This window comes from Parus major, chromosome 1A (genome assembly GCF_001522545.3).
Source record: "Parus major isolate Abel chromosome 1A, Parus_major1.1, whole genome shotgun sequence".
Classification (NCBI taxonomy): domain Eukaryota; kingdom Metazoa; phylum Chordata; class Aves; order Passeriformes; family Paridae; genus Parus; species Parus major.
This window is the reverse complement of record NC_031773.1, coordinates 37,374,533-37,391,056: the sequence shown is the minus strand read 5'-3', so window position 1 is coordinate 37,391,056 and position 16,524 is coordinate 37,374,533. Positions and strand designations below refer to the sequence as shown.

The following is a 16,524-nucleotide window of genomic DNA, read 5'->3' as shown; positions in this document are numbered from 1 at the left end:
ATCTATGGTGAGGTTCTTGTGTGCACAGGTTTATGTACAGGTTGCAAAATAACATATTTAATCAAAATGTTAATACCGGATTTGCATGTTTCTAAGTTATTATCTGAAGTTCACAGCGTGTATTACAAAGTGTGGGTTTTTGTAAGCTAACTTTATAGCAGTGGTATTCCTTGACCAGTCTTACATTTCTGATCTCATTGACTAATTCAAGAGAAAAGTGCATAGGTTGCCTCTCACTCCAACTTCCCTATGAGTTCAGCACTTACGATTATTAAAAACAGTTCTCAAATCTTTGCAAAGAGCATGAATTACCACGGATAGCGTAAGTTAATAAATTAAATTCATTTTCATGTGTTTTATAGTTTCCAACATCTACAACCAAGGTTTCTCCCAAAGATGAAGAGAGGAAAGATGAATCTCCTGCTTCATGGAGGTTGGGTCTTAGGAAAACTGGTAGTTATGGTGCACTTGCAGAGATTACTGCTTCTAAAGAAGCTCAGAAAGAAAAGGACTCTGCAGGTGTTATGCGTTCTGCATCAAGTCCTAGACTTTCCTCTTCACTGGACAACAAAGAAAAGGTAATCATTTACAGGATGAGACAACATTTTGAGGAATCCATATACATTTCTTAGTATAGATGTTCATGATGTATTATAGAAGTCAGATTGTAGTACACATCTGTTCTTTACTATTACTGTTAAGTTACAGAGCTTCTTTGTAGTATCTCTCAAAGTGTAATATAGTCCTTCAGTGTCTGGTAATTGTTCAGTTTCTGGTAATAATTAAATGCTGGCATTTAATTCCTTTTTAGGACTTGCAAAGGTAGTAGTAATTTTTACAGTTTGAGGACATCAGAGATTTGATAGCTTTTGCATCACTTGGAGAGTGATGCTAAAAGAATCTTCTAAATTATAGAAGTCTCTTTTGTATTCACTTTCATTTTGTAGTGATTTTTTATTTCCGAAAATTGGTTCGGTAACCTGTGGCTAAACTAAACCAAGTGTTCAGGTAGCTGAACAAAATAGAACTTGTGGTTGCATAGAATGAAATACAAATGTTTATACAATTTAAATATTAAGAATGATAATGTACTGTATTATATAAAAATAATGAACCAGTTGCTTTCAGGAATCACTTTTGGAATTGTATTTCAGCAAAGCAGGAAAAAGAGAAATAAGTCATTATCATCACTAGAATGGAAACATTCGCAGTTTCCTTTTCCTGTATGGTCTTTTATGATATTTAACTAAAGCTTAAAACTCATTTGTGTAATCAGGTCACAATAAATATGGCTGGAGTTGGCATAATGATGATTTTCCAGACAAGTTAATATTAATAATTAATAATAGTAACAATTAACAAAAAAATTATGTCTTTCAGGAGAAAGATGGAAAAGGAACTCGACTTGCATATGTTGCACCTACAATACCAAGACGGCTGGCCAGTACCTCTGATATTGATGAAAAAGAAAACAGGTGACTCTGAAGTTATATATTTTTTTAATATAAAATTTAAATAAGATTTTAAAGTGACTGACAAAGTTACATGTTTTAAAACAGTGCTAATTTTTAGCACTGTCTGGCTGTTCAGCTTATGCTAATTCATATGGCAGTCTACTTCCTGAAGGTTTTTGATCTTGTAAATTATAATAAGCTTTTCTAGAGTCCAGATTATTCTAAGACAAGAGCAGAACTCAGTGAAGAATGTTGTCTTCTTGAGAAAGAAAATAAATAAAATCCAAAATATGAAGTCTTAAACTTATAAGCTACTGAAGGGTGCTAAAATTTTACTGCTTTGTCTTGAGTGACAAAGTGCTGCTACTGGGCTACATTATTACTTTGATAAAATGTGTGTTTATTATGGACTTTACTAAAAATGATATTGTGCAGCAGCAGTACAGGAATCATAGGTTAGATAAGCTTTTCCTGTTTACATGTTGACCTTTCATTATCTTTTGGAGATTTTTATTTTATTTGCTGCTATTACTTCTGTAGCTTTCAGAATAAAAGAAACAAATAGTTAGGTGAATAGGCTTGATACCTGTTAGGATTTGGGGTACCTTCATAGCATATTTGCACAGTCAGAACCTTCCTATTTTTCACTTCTCCTTTACTGAGGTTCTACAGAGGTGTTTTCTGCAGTTACTGTAGAATGCATAGTACAAAATGTTGAGGTCTCCATAATGCCTTGGTTTTGGTTGGATCATATCTAGACAGATGAATGCTGGATGACCTGAACTGTCATCCATGAAAGTCCTTTGATTGCTCAAAATGTGTTGTTGTAATCCTTGTCTGTGAGATTGATAGTCTTTTTATACCTGAAGAGGAATGTCTTTGTTGCTGTTCTTGAGAACTGTTTGTTTCAATGCAAACATAAGATAAATATTATTTTTTCTCATGCTTGCAGGAAGTTGCTTAAGTTTAGGCTCTAGGTGACAAATCCTGTTTCAAAACAGAATTTCAGATATTTCGGGGATATTTCAGATCTCACACTTCCCTAAAGTTCAGTGCAATTTATTAGCATTTCTCATTTTACATGGCCAGATAGTTTTTAATCTGTGTTTCTCTAAGAGGGAAATTTTGAGTTTCTGTTTGTGCTGTCATAATCTCAACTGCTATATTCTTTGAGACCAAATTTGTCAGTTTTGGTTTGTTTATAGAGAGATTATTGTTGTTTCATTCTTGGGGATTTTTTTTAATACTTCTTCTAAAAAGCTCTTGTTCTTCAGAAGTGTCTTAACTAGATGATACCTTAAGATTGGAATAAATATTTCATTCAGTTTTATTCCTTAGAAGCTGTTATTGCTTGCAACAAAGAGATTAAGTCTTTCTTAAGTGTTGAAGTCTGTTTGTGTCCTTGATCTGCCAGTCTTGATTTATTCACAGACACAGTTCTAAAAGCGGTTATCAGCAATAGTATAGTTTTTCTCATGGGCATGAGATTAACTGCAGTCACCAGTCTTGTTAGTCCTAGTGCTCATCAGTATAACGGCTCTTGTGAGAACTTCCTGTACACCTTGTTGTACCAGAGATGAATCCTGCTTTTAGACATCAATACTTTGCCTACTGTATGATATGGCAGACAATCCAGCCTACCTAAAGCCATAAGAGGTTTTTGACATTTATTCTGACCTTGTGTGTATGAAGAATTTAACCATCTGCCCCACAGGTACCTTAGTAAATTATTAGGGTCTCTGCCTTTGTCAAAGGTCTTTGTCCTTGTTGCTTAGCTTAGTGCCCTGTTCTTGTTCTACATAACACCTTGTGAATCAGTGCTGTAGCATAATCCTAGCTAACATCCTGTGTGAGTGATGGAAGTGACTTCAAGATGAATCCCAGCTGGGCTTTTAGTCTAACAAATCTCAGACATCCAGCCTCAGTTGAGTAGCCAGTGCTACAGCAAAAGTATTGTAGTGTCTTGGCAAAGTGAAACCTTGAGTTTATGAGAAATTGTCATGCAGCAGGACCTTTCTGTGGTAGATGATATCTCAGAATTTGTGTTTCTCTCAGCTGGTAAAAACAGCACTACATTTAATGGTCTATGTTTTACCATTTTCTAATGTTTCCAGCTGCAGAAGTGCCAACATACATTTTCATGCAAAAAGAGGTACATTATGATGGCTAAAGGAATCTGAACATAAAATATATCTTTTCAAAGTTTTATTTTACTTTGCCTTGTACACCTGATTGTCTTATATATAATTTTGTGGAAGACATATTTTATTCTTCCTACTGGCTGAACTTCAGATCTTGAGCAGATATTTTTATTAGAAATTTGGTTTTTGTGTGTCAGTTTTAGGGATAGTTTTTACAAGCAGATTTTTGCAAGGTTATTCCTTGCTTCTATAAACTGCAACAGCAGTCTGGAAATTCCTTATGACTGAAGTCATGTCAGCTAGTGATACATGTCAGACCCTTCAGGAATGGCTACTGCAAGCCTAGTTACACTGGTCTTACAGTATCATGAGTTCTAAAGGCTTGTCAGCTTTTAAACTTCTTATAACGTCAGAGAATGAAAAATTCCATCAAATCAGCTATTAAAAACCCCAAGCAGATTGGATAATCTCAGGAGCAAACAGAAAAACATCTTGTTGCTTTTTTGAGAAAAACAAAGCCAACAATGACCACAGATAAAAGCCAACAATTGATTTCATGTTGATTAAATCCTCTTTAGCAGTTTCCTTTTGATGCTGCTTTCTTTTTATGTTTCTAATTGTGTTAGTATGAATGTAGTATCTTCCACAGAGGCTTTAAAATGATTGTCCATAAATGCAATTCTATTCCTTATTCAGTTATGTTTATTTTAAGTGTGTTGTCCAGGATTTTAATTCAAAGCTCACATCAAGAACAGCCTTCTTTAATGTGAGTTTACTAACCCAAAATCTTTTACAGGGATTCATCTGCTAGTTCAATACGTGGTGGCAGTTCCTACACCAGGAGAAAATGGGAAGAAGATGTCAAGAAAAACAGTTTGAATGAAGGTCCTACATCATTAAACACAAGTTATCAAAGAAGGTGTGGGATTTTCTTCTTTTTTATTTTTTTGTTTTTAAATCAAAACAGGCTTAAAAGTTGACAAGTACTGAATCATTTTGTAAGGACAGTATAAAATTGAATGCTGACAAATTGCCATGTTCATAATAATTGCAAAGTATATATTGCAATAGTTGTGCTGGTTTTAAATATGCAGCTGTATGCTGATGCAGTGGTTGTGCTGATTTTGAACTATGTAATTAAAGTTAGATGCTTTCCTTTTCCTATTGTTTATTTCAGTTTGGGGTTCATTTGACTCTTTCCAGATGAGGTTCAGTAGTCAAAGATAATTATTTTAAATGTTGTGATAGAAATAATTCTGCTTGGTATATGAAAAGGGGGAAAACACTGTCTCTTGAATTCTGGTTATTGAATGACAGTCTTGAGGTACTGGACTGCTGTCTATAATTGTAAATTATAGCCATGCCTATGTTGAGTATCAGCATCATAGAACACATAAAATTGAATGCAAAGTAAATTAGGAAAATAACAGAGTAGGTCTCAGGTGTGCCGGTTCCTAACTTGCAGAATTTTCTCAGGAGGAATCATATAATGCACATATATACATGATTAACTTGGTTGCATTGTGTAGGTTCAATGTAGCTATTTGAATCAAATTCTTCCTTGTAATTAGTGGGGCAATAAATAGCTGAAATTAATAGATCAAAGGAAAGAGTCTAATAACTAAGCTGCATATTGGTACACATACTTAGCATTATTTTGAGTCTTGACATTGATATTATCAGTAACCAGGCTGTCTAATACAGCATAATGCATATTTATTTCTTGGAAACCACTGGTCTTCTTTATAGCTCGAAGAGCAAGGGAAAAAACTGAGTGGGAGGTTATTCTTCCTGGGAATGATTAAAGATTTTTTTAAAATGGGGCAGTGTATTTAATTGCTTTCAAATTATAAGAGGAGTGATATTGATGACATTTTCTTTCCTGACAAGCTGTTCAGTAAGGTTCTGCATTTTCTGAGGTATTCAGTGTGGGTGAAACAGCAGTTTAAAAATGGGACATTGGGGGCCCTATATGAATACTTTAGTAGATGTGATCAAGACATTCTTACATAAACGAGTGAGATTCCATTCTTTATCCTCTTTGGTGAAGAAATGGTCGGGACTAAGGGACACTTCTGATGCCCTCCAAAGTCATAAATTAAAAGTCCTAGCCAAGGAAACAATGAAAGAAACGCATCTTTTGCACCAGAAGTTTCCAAGACTCAACTGAGGCACAGAATACATGGGCAGAAATTCAATAGAGCATTCTCATCTTGGTGATATTTTAATGAGTAAATATAAGTAATAAATGCAACCATTGTACATGTCTCTCCTGCAGTGGCTCCTTTGGTAGAAGACAAGATGATTTGATAAGTTCTAATGTTCCAAGTACTGCATCAACGGTTACCTCTTCTGCTGGTCTTCAGAAAACGCTGCCTGCCAGCACAAACACTACTACGAAGAGTACAACGGGTTCTACTTCAGCAGGTGTACAAAGCAGGTAATGGCACCGGGACATTTTCTTCCCTTATGTTTTTTGTCAGGTCTACTGTGTGCTTATGTATGTGCATGCGTTCTTGTTTAGTAGATCCTGGGGCTCTGGATTTTTTCACTTTCTTGTTAAATTTGTTTTGATTTTATACAATTTGGCTCAAAAATTGTGAATGGCTTTCTACTGTACCAAGAAAGCCATGTTGGTACAAAAGAATAAATCAAATGTTAGAAGGGTCTGAAGAATAAAAGTTCAATTATTGTAAACTGCTAATTCTTAATTTATTCAATTTAATAGCTCAAGCTGAGCTTTCATAGTAGAGACATTTCTCAGTTTGCTTCTTAAAAAAAATCCATCCCTCAATTTACATGTTATTAGTTGTTTAGTAAAGTGCTTTCATTGTTTAGCTGTTTCCTTTTCTCTTTTTTTGTGTTGCTGCTTGTTATGCTGTAGTACCTCAAATCGTTTGTGGGCTGAGGATAGTACTGAGAAAGAAAAGGACAGTGTTCCTACAGCAGTGACCGTTCCTGTTGCACCATCTGTTGTAAATGCTGCAGCCACTACCACAGCCATGACTACAGCTACTTCTGGCACTGTGTCCTCAACATCAGAGGTCAGGGAGAGACGGAGGTGTGTAAAGGTCCTAAGAGTAACGTCACTCTTACACAAAAGTTATACTTTTTTTTTATTATTTAAAGGAATGTGTTGGTACCGCAGAATCAAACAGTACAGTGTGTAAAGCAGTGTTGTTTTCTTGCTAAGTATTGAAACAACTGATACCTCAGTTTATCTAAGAGCTTAGTACTAGTAGAGACTGTATATGAAATTTCAACTTCAATGTTGTGTGTTTTTGACTGACTTTGGGTTCTGATATGGTATTTTCAAATTTGTATTTCTCTTAACAGATTAAATGAGTCCTCTTCAAAATACCAATAATGGAACTTTGTAAAAACACTGAATTCAAAATAATAAAATTAATTAAGTAATTAATTACTACAACTGCGTTGCTGCTGATTGAGATAGTGTGCCATTGGCAGTATGCTAATAAGTCATGGCATAGCATTTTTTCAATCATTTTGTATGCCTAACATTATTGAGAAGAGAGTATTGAACCCAACACATTCTGTTTATTTCATTGCATGATTTAGAATCTCTTCTACTTGAAAGTCATACAATTTTAAATGCAATGCTCTAAGAGATACTCAATATGAAGAATGAGTAAGAAGCTGATGTAAATCTTATTTTAAGAATATGGTGGTTTTTTCTGTTTACAGTTACATGAAGCATGGTTTAAGATTGGTGCATATTTATTTCCATGAAGGGTTGTTTCCTTCTATTTATGGAAGCAAAAATAAGATTTCAAAATATTGTTAATTCCTCTTAGCTTTCCCTTGTTCTTCTTTTTCTGGATATTTATAAATGTTTATCCTTTAACTCTCCTGCTAAAATGCAAGTTCAGATTTCTGTGTTGCTCCTGTAGTAGTTTCGAAATGTACTTTCTGTATCAGTGCCAGATATGTGTATCTCTGTATGTTCAGAGTTAATGAAGCTGTTCCTTATTGCAGAAGAAAATTTCATTCTTTTGGTTCACTTAAGGCAGCAGCATTTTAAGATTCCTTATAGTGGCCTAGTTAGAGTACACTAGTTTCTGTAGTCTTTCTTCCTACCCGAATGAGATGAAAAAACTTCTGTGATATGTAGATTATGTTTTTATTATTCCTCACCATGATTCAGGAAGGGTCCACATGTGCTAACAATCCATTTCAATAACTACTGTAGTCGGATCAGAACCTGCATTTTCCTTAGTGAAATTTGAACTAAACCCCACAAATTTTAGAATTTGAACTATTCTGAATTACTTTTGAGAAAAAGGGCATTCCCTTTTTCTCAAAAGTAATTCAGAGTAGTTCAAATTCTAAAATTCAAACACTATTTCAGTCTTATATCAGCTAGAAATGCAAGGAAAGTTAGACTTAGGCTTTTGCCGTCTCGTTTGCTCTCACTAGTGTGTTTCTACTAATGTGCATATACTACATATGTTAAAGATACCTGCATTTGGCCTGAAATTCTGTGGTTTTCTCTGACTGGGCTGATTGTATAATAAACTGTTGCAGATACTTTCTTGATGGCATATTAGTTTATCATTGAATCTTAGAAATCAAAATTTGAATAATTGCTGCATGCATTTGAGAATGTAGCATGCTAAATATGAGCACAAGCATATCTATCTGTATATATACAGATAGATATATATATATGTGTATGTGTATCTATATATGTTTGTATGCACATGAAAAAATAAATGTATATGAGCTACTACTACTACATGCTATATATTTTCTTAAGTAATGAAGTTGGTTAATCTCTGTTTATAGACTGAAACTATGTTTAGAAAGTGTTTGGAAGAGTATTTCAAAGATAGTTGAAAAGTAAAGGTATTATAAAGTACTTTATTGTTGAAGCATGTAACGATGCAGTCTTTTAGAGTAGCTGAAGAAACTATATTCTTTATTTGATTTTTAGGATTGGTTTAGAGAAACAGGGAAGGAAATAAACTTGAGTCTCTAAATCTTTGTATTATGAATAATACAGCATAGGTAGCTGTGTGTGGCGCATACAAGGGATGTTAGGGAAGAGTACTTTCTACTCTTGACTATAGCTGCAGTGTTCACCTGAAAAGTTGAGACTTTTTGTTTTCTCTCAGTGCAATTTAAAATATTTCAGAATTATTGGAAGGTAGGTGTAGGTACAGCAGTTACTAAAAAGCAAGTTATGGTAAACAGTTTGTAGCAATTTTAAGCCCTAAAGATGACACCAGCTCTGCAGTCAAGCCCTCCTTAGTCAGTGGTGGTTCAGGTCAAGTTAACTAAAGCAGCCTAACAGGCACCCTTTTCCTTATGTGGATACAGCCTAAAGTTTTTGGGAAACGGAAAGTCAATCAAAGTCAATCAAAAATGCTGTTGCAAGAGATCCAGATAAGGAAATCAAATTTACACAGTGCGGGTTTTTAAAGATGCACCATAAGATTAGAGTTCTTTCAACATTTTTAAGTATAGCAGTTAGTTGTAAGTATTTTAATGGGGTAGAGCATAGGTTGTAACCTCTAGGTCTGTGTAAATTAAGTTTTTTAACTCTTATAATTGTTTCAGAACTCTTTTTAGTATTGCTAAGGCCTACTAAATATATAATTAGGTGAGCAAACTGCTCTTCCCATACGTAAATTATTTAGGTGTTAATAGCTGATGGAATAATCACTAGATAATTACTGAATCTATAGCCAGTGATTCTTAACTATTCTTAACTAATGATATATAAAAAGAGACAATCAGAAAATATTAGAGAATCTAATCTAAAGGCGCTCAGAGAAGTTTTAAGCAGCCTTTTAGCTACCTTTTGATTTCACTTTTTTAAAATCTTTTTTTTCACTTTCTTCCTAATTTTTAGCCAATCCAAGGATTTAAAAACTGTGTGAAATTGTAGCAGCTTCCCAGAATATTCTACCATAGAAAATCAACAAATGCATTAAAAACCTTTAAGTTCTTTTATTATGGGTTTACATACAAATATATGCATTTGTGCATGCATGTATCTCCTGTTGGTTTTTTAACCTGTTATTTGGAATAGAGAATTTCTTAAAAAGAGTCCAGACCTTGTATGTCTACTCTAGGAGCCTTTTGTCTTTGATTACAATTACCTGCTTGTTCTGCAGGACTTCTGTGGGTTTCACGAAGATTTATTTTTAAGCTCATTTTTTTCAAAGGGACTTGGATTACTCAAAGTGTGGATGATTCATGTGAAAATATGGTAACCACCTTCTCAGGGATTCTTAATTTCTGGTTAAATGGATGATATAATTAGATTTTCTGCATTAACAGTACATTTGTTTTTTTCTAAAAGCTTACAAGTTATGTTAAAAGTTAACACACACACATATTTGATGTATAAAGGTCTAACTGGCTCAATCTCTGAGGTCTCCTCCCCCTGTGTTAGTGAAATACTAAAAGAGCTGAAGTTATATTTATAGAAAATGGTAAAAAGAAATCTAAATTAGGTAGCAAAACTGTATATTTTAATTGAGTTCTAAGGCTGCTGTCTTGATGAATAAGTAGATCAGTATGATATGGATGAAATGTCTAAAATGTAATCTGTCCTATATAGTTAAATATTTTCTTCTGACAGCCTTGGTTTCCTGTGTAAAAATTATCATGTGCTAATTTTGTTTGTAATTAACTCTTTAGATCATACCTCACTCCAGTACGGGATGAAGAGTCCGAGTCCCAAAGAAAAGCTAGATCCAGGCAAGCAAGACAGTCTAGAAGATCTACACAGGTATAGTATTACTAAAGCTTCAAGATTTTTGAAAACATACCCATAACATCATTCTTGAGAAACAGGCATAGCATACTGCATTTGCATCCATTTCTAATTATTTTTTTTTGTGCATGAGCAATTGTAGATAATATAATTGAGCTGATCAACATATGGATGGCTAATAAGATTAATGACAAAGGAAAAATATTTTTAATCTAGTTTCTCTGGAGAGAGAAAAATACTAAAAGAGAGTTTTTTATTACATACTAATAATCAAGTATCTAACTGCATTTCTCCTTGCAGCATTTCTCTCAGTTTACACACTGATATATTTGGAAGTTCTTCCCAGTTTTTATCCATGTTTTGTCAGCAGCTAGCACAATCCTATCACAGGGACCAATGTGGCAATAGCAAAACAGAGTATCTCTAATGGTACTTGAATGCTCTTTGGCAGTGGAGCAACTGCCAACCACTGTCTTCTGGCAAACAGAATAATCAGCAAATAGTCCCTGAATAAAACAGCTCTACCCTCTATACACTGTACTCTAGAGAAATACTCTAGCCATTGTCCTTACCTGTTTTTAGGCTGAGTCTGTAGCTACATTGCTTACCAATGTTGCATTCAAATCTTTTCAGTTTTAAACCCCTCAAATACTTCTGGTTAGCTTTCCTAGTGAGAGGTCTGTGCTGCTTGATACAACTTCATCATACAGGAGTTATTTTTACTTCGTAGTACTAATTCAGAGCCCTGAAAGATAGTCAGAATACAAGCTAACTATTGCTGAATCTTTACAGTGATGAAGCTACCAGGAATTACTGGATTAAACTTTATCAACACTAAAAGCAATTAATTAACTGCTCAGATGCAAAGTTGGCTTTGAGGAGTAGATTACAAAGTGTTTTGAGCAATGTCTCACTAAGATACATAGCTGAAAAGCGTAGTAGAGAAGATCTGTCTTCATAAAACTGTTTGCTTTCTGAGTTTATTTCAAAACTAGTTTTTAGCCTAAAAATAACAGGGGACTTTTTAGTGTTGCTGACCTAAAAATCCAGTTGTAAGGAATTAATTTGTAAAGTCTCAACATTTCTGAAAATATTAGTATTAAATTTTTAGGGTTCTTTCAGAATGTTTAGTGTTGCGGCTAGCAACTTCAGGATCTTGTCCAGGGAAGCAGCAGGATTCTGGGGACCAGCATCAAACACCAACGAGACGGGCTCCCGTTCATGAAACCATTTATTCAGCATGGGAACAAAGTCAGGTCCAGAACAGAGAGCCCCTAACAGTGGCACAGCAGGGGTTTTTGAGGGACAGAACTCTTGCGGGTCCCCACCTTTGAGGGTGGAGCTCAGGGTCAGGAACCATTAGAAACACAGCAAGGGAGAACCCCCTAGGGACTCAAACCCAAACACAGCACCTGGGCCGCCCTTCACAAGGGGTTTGGGGTGGGACAATGTAACTCTTCGTCTCCCCTGAGGCCGCCGCCACAGTTTAGTATGCTTATGATCATATTAAAAGCATCTGTTGGATTCTTAAATTATTTCTATAGGATCTTCTATGCAATCTGTATCTACTAGTTCAGCTAAAAATTGGCTTGCTGGGGAGTTTGTGGCAGATCACATTACAGCAAATACTTGCCACATATCAGAGGAATGTTTGGTTCCAAGATTCAAGAGGAAAGCTTTATAGATAGAATATATAGGTAACATTCATTTCTTAATAGATAGCTTTAACTTTCTTAAGTTGAATGTTTTCTTCAAAATACATGATCATCTACATTAATGCTAATGTTATATTTAAGTGGTGTTTGCTGACTGCTGTTTTCACAGGGGGTAACACTGACAGATCTTCAAGAAGCTGAAAAAACTATAGGAAGAAGTCGTCCCACACGAACCAGAGAACAGGAAAATGAAGAAAAAGAAAAGGAAGAGAAAGAAAAACAGGACAAAGAAAAACAAGAGGAAAAGAAAGAATCTGAAACTAAAGATGATGATTATAGACAAAGATATTCCCGAACTGTTGAAGAGGTATTTTCATGATGAGTCTCTTTAGGTAGAGAAATTATATGAATCTTTACTCCAACAATATTATTTTAATTTTGGTACTACTGTAAGAATTATTTGTATAGTTAAATGTTTTCATATCCCATGGTTTGTATTTGTTTATCTTGGTAAATTAATTCTGACATTTTTCTGTTGAATAGCCATATCACCGCTATAGACCAACTTCAACTTCAACTTCGTCATCATCCACCTCTTCACTCTCCACCTCCACTAGCTCTCTATCAAGTTCAAGTCAGCTAAACAGACCAAACAGCCTTATAGGTATAACTTCTGCCTATTCTCGGAGTGGAACAAAGGAAAGTGAGAGAGGTAGGAGTACTGTTCATGAAGGGTTTTTTTGTTGTTTTAGTTGACAAAGGGCAGCTTACATTTCTAGAGGTATTTCAAAATAGGGTGAGATACGTAAGACCATTGGGGATGTACCTTGCTCAAATCTTCTGTAAGAAATTTCGGAACTTTCATATAGATAAGAAAAAAGATTTTCTGTATTTGGGGGTTTTGCCAGCCTTTTGATTTTTTTTCCATTGTTGGGTCACAGATACTTCAAATATACCCCCATAAATTTTTCTTTAATTTCTGGTTTAACACAGCAGCTATAATAAAATACCATATTTCAGGGCATAAATACTTGTAGGTATTAAGAAGGAATTTTACTTGTTTAAATAATTGCTAAATAACTAGGGGTTTGTTTCAGTCCTTCCACACTGAAGGACTTCGACCTTTATTTCTTTAAGGACCTCTCTGGGTTGCATGAGCAGCTGGAAAAGGAAAGGGGATGTTTCCCATCCTAGTTCAGATGTAACCATACTTCTGCATACTTTAGCTGGTTTCTGTAATCTTAAACTGATTATTAGATGCATGATTCAAAGATCACAAAAAGGTTTTTCTCAGATGTCACAGAGATTTTGCCCTCATTTCACCTGTGAGTCACCTGCTGTATTTCTGAGAGATGTGTCTGATTCTTTGCCTGTCAAAGGAAGAGCCTGTTAACATACAGTGTGATCTCCTGCTCTTGGATTTGCTACAGTTGACTTGAGAGAAATACTTTAATTCAAGTTATTGATCAATAACTTCACAGTAGGGATACTGATGGAAATTGATAATTTTGTTCTACAGAGGGTCAGATAAAATGATCCACTGATGAAATCTCCATGAACTATATAGCAGTATAGCCATGTTTTCTGAGGAAGTTGCTGGAGCTAGGCTTCATGGATATGCTTTCTGATTTTTTTCTCTTTGTCCTAAAATGAACTGAAATTTGGATTACAATTCTTTCATAATACCTGCTTTCTCTAGGAAACCACTCTAGATTGATCTATGGAAAAGATTTTCATTGGTAAATATTAGCTACCATAGGTTCTATCTTTTTTTCAAGTTAGGATTTTTGGAGGAGAAATACACTACCATCTGAAAATCCAGAGGTAAAATTCTAGTTTATTAAATTAGAAAAGGTGTATGTTTACCACAGATGTACTCTGCTTCTTTCCTATTTAATCTTGCTTCACTCTTAAGTGTTTATTTACCTCTGAGGACTAATGTTGGTAGTTACTTCTGATTAGTGATTCTTCTATCTGAACTCAATTCTGTGGTTTCTTTATTTAATTAAAGAACATCAGGCTGAACAGACTGCATGATAATAAGTAAAGAACTTAGGTTTTAGCAGGTTTATTTAATTTGTTTTTGCACAAATTACTTATAAACAAATATGGAGCAAGCACAATCCTGAGTTTTTACATCTATTTTGAATTGCAATTTCATTTGTTTTAAAGAAAAATAACATCTGTAATAATTTAAGTGTAGGAGGTCCCAAATTTTTTCCTTAGAGCAGAAATTGAGAGGACTGTGATGAAAAGGAGGACTTCTAAAAATTGGGGTTTTTTTTCAGTACTGCATCCTAGATGTATGCTAAAACCAGCTTGTTTGATGAAAAATGATAGACTCTTTTTTTACTTCCATACATCTGCTGACACAGATGTTTCAATTATTACATGACAGTTTTGAAAACTGAATTGTAAGTCCAAGTTGTATTGTATTACTGTTACATTAACACATTTTATTTCAGTGACTGAGGTGAAATTAGTATTTACAGTATTTTAGAGCTATGTGTTCTGGGGAGTGTTTATTACAGCAAACACTGTATGTGGTAAGAAGCTGTTTAGTGAATTTATTTCAGGTAAAAGGAATTTTTTGTGAGCATTTTAAACACTGAGAAGAAGTATTTCAGAAAATTAGATTGTGCCATAACTCAGTGAATGAGAAAGTTGTTATTAACAGAAGGGGGCAAAAAAGAAGAGGAAAAGGAAGAAGATAAATCACAGCCTAAGTCTATAAGGGAAAGAAGGAGACCAAGAGAAAAACGACGATCTACAGGAGTTTCTTTTTGGACTCAGGATGTAAGTAAACATCACTTGTGGCAAAATGAAATGGGTATAGTGTACTCTTGAAATAGAGAATTGTTCAGAGTAATACAGTATGTAACTAATTGTTCTAGAAAACGTTGTGCTTTTCAATTTAAATATTTTTTGGTTTGATGTTTTCAGAAGCAAAATCAAAATAAAGTTTTTTTCAGTTGATACTGACAACAAAAATTCTAGAACACTGTAGTAATAGTTACTTAATAGGAATTAATCATAATTAAAGAAAATAAATAAATTCTTGAACAAATATTTTCTATTGCATGCATACCAAAGCTATAAAAAATGAGACACTTTATTTGGCACACTGCAGGTAGCTATGTACTTAGCAACTTAAAGAACTGCTGTCAGATTAGAAAGGCTATAGTTGATGTTTCAGACTATTCCTTTTCCCTTTTCTTTGTCATGGGATCCATATGTAATGTAAAAGTCAGATTTTCATGTATCAAATGCAAAATTGTTTCATCTCTTTCTGGTACTGAAAACATGTACCTGTTTGAGAATTTCCTTCATATATCCTGTGTATTCTCTGTGGAGTATTCTGCTCTTACATTTTCCCACTGCAAGTGTAGAATGCATTAAAATCTTACCAAGCTTTTAACAGTTTAATTATGTTTTCTCTCCCCCCTTTCACCAGAGTGATGAAAATGAACAGGATCATCAGTCTGATTCAGAAGAAGGAACAAATAAGAAAGAAACTCAGGTAATTCAAGAAAGATAATTTGTTCATTAACTTTTAACAGATATATTTTGATTGTAAAATTTCTGTTACACTTGAATTTATGTATCAACAGTGGCCATAACTGACCATTTTGTCTTACATTCTGATTATGTAGAATTAGCATCCAGAAAATGTAGATTAGATTTTTGCCACATAGGTCAGGGACATGATGCAGCAGGTTACTGGAGCAAGCATTCAGTTTGTACCCAGAGAAATATTTATTTCTCCCACATTGTTATTTTCAGATAAATTAGGTTTAATTACTTATACACACTAATTAAAACCTTTGAAAATTAAACCCAGTGCTGTCGTTATTATAATTAAAAAATAGTATGAGAAGTTAATTTAAGAAAACGTAGAAAGTTGAAGAGCACAATGTATGTAATTTCTTCAGTGAACAAAATGGTGTTCTGAATATCCTAAATGAGTATTATTAGTCTTGATAAAAAGTCAGTGGAATACAGTATAATAGGCTTGATTTGTCCTTAAAAATAGAAGTGTAAAAACAGAATGGTGTTTGACAGTGGGATGAAGAGGTATTAAAAGGGAATTAGTTACAAAAGCGGGGCTATAAGAAGAATGTGGTTTTTCTACTTAAACTCTGGAGTAACACACTACAGAATCAGATTCATTACTTAGGAATAAAACTCAAGTGATATTTCTTTCCTTTTTTGTAAAAGCTTCCAGTACACATCTGTTAAACATTTTACTTAAGAGACTCATTCTGTGCCATTTTGATTTGCTGTAATTTTTATTTCTGTGCCACATTAACATAACTGCATAGTCATATCTTGTTTCCTCCCAGTAGTACATATCATTATCCTTAGATCTGTAATTACTTCATATTCCTTTCTGTAGAGATTAATTTTGGTAGAACATGCTGCATGGTGCTTCTGATAGAATTAATAACATTACAGTGAAATAGTGCTAAATCAGCCCCAAAATTATGAATATTATTAGAAGGATGAATGGGCTGGGCTGGTGGAGAAGT

The 16,524-nt window shown here is 34.3% G+C and overlaps 1 protein-coding gene across 5 annotated transcripts in view; it reads left to right on the top strand.

Annotated features, from left to right (window-relative positions):
* The window catches only part of PPP1R12A (protein phosphatase 1 regulatory subunit 12A), a 113,021-nt gene that overhangs the window by 77,315 nt on the left and 19,182 nt on the right, over positions 1-16,524 (top strand). For 4 of the 5 annotated variants that reach the window (XM_033514672.1, XM_015627394.3, XM_015627393.3 and 1 more), the window contains exons 10-19: positions 363-578; positions 1,381-1,475; positions 4,392-4,514; positions 5,874-6,035; positions 6,480-6,656; positions 10,265-10,355; positions 12,165-12,362; positions 12,539-12,707; positions 14,673-14,791; positions 15,450-15,515. In XM_033514672.1, the coding sequence (XP_033370563.1) occupies positions 363-578; positions 1,381-1,475; positions 4,392-4,514; positions 5,874-6,035; positions 6,480-6,656; positions 10,265-10,355; positions 12,165-12,362; positions 12,539-12,707; positions 14,673-14,791; positions 15,450-15,515 (1,416 nt within the window). The remainder of the gene's footprint in view (positions 1-362; positions 579-1,380; positions 1,476-4,391; positions 4,515-5,873; positions 6,036-6,479; positions 6,657-10,264; positions 10,356-12,164; positions 12,363-12,538; positions 12,708-14,672; positions 14,792-15,449; positions 15,516-16,524) is intronic. The other variant, XM_033514673.1, reaches the window with a different exon arrangement.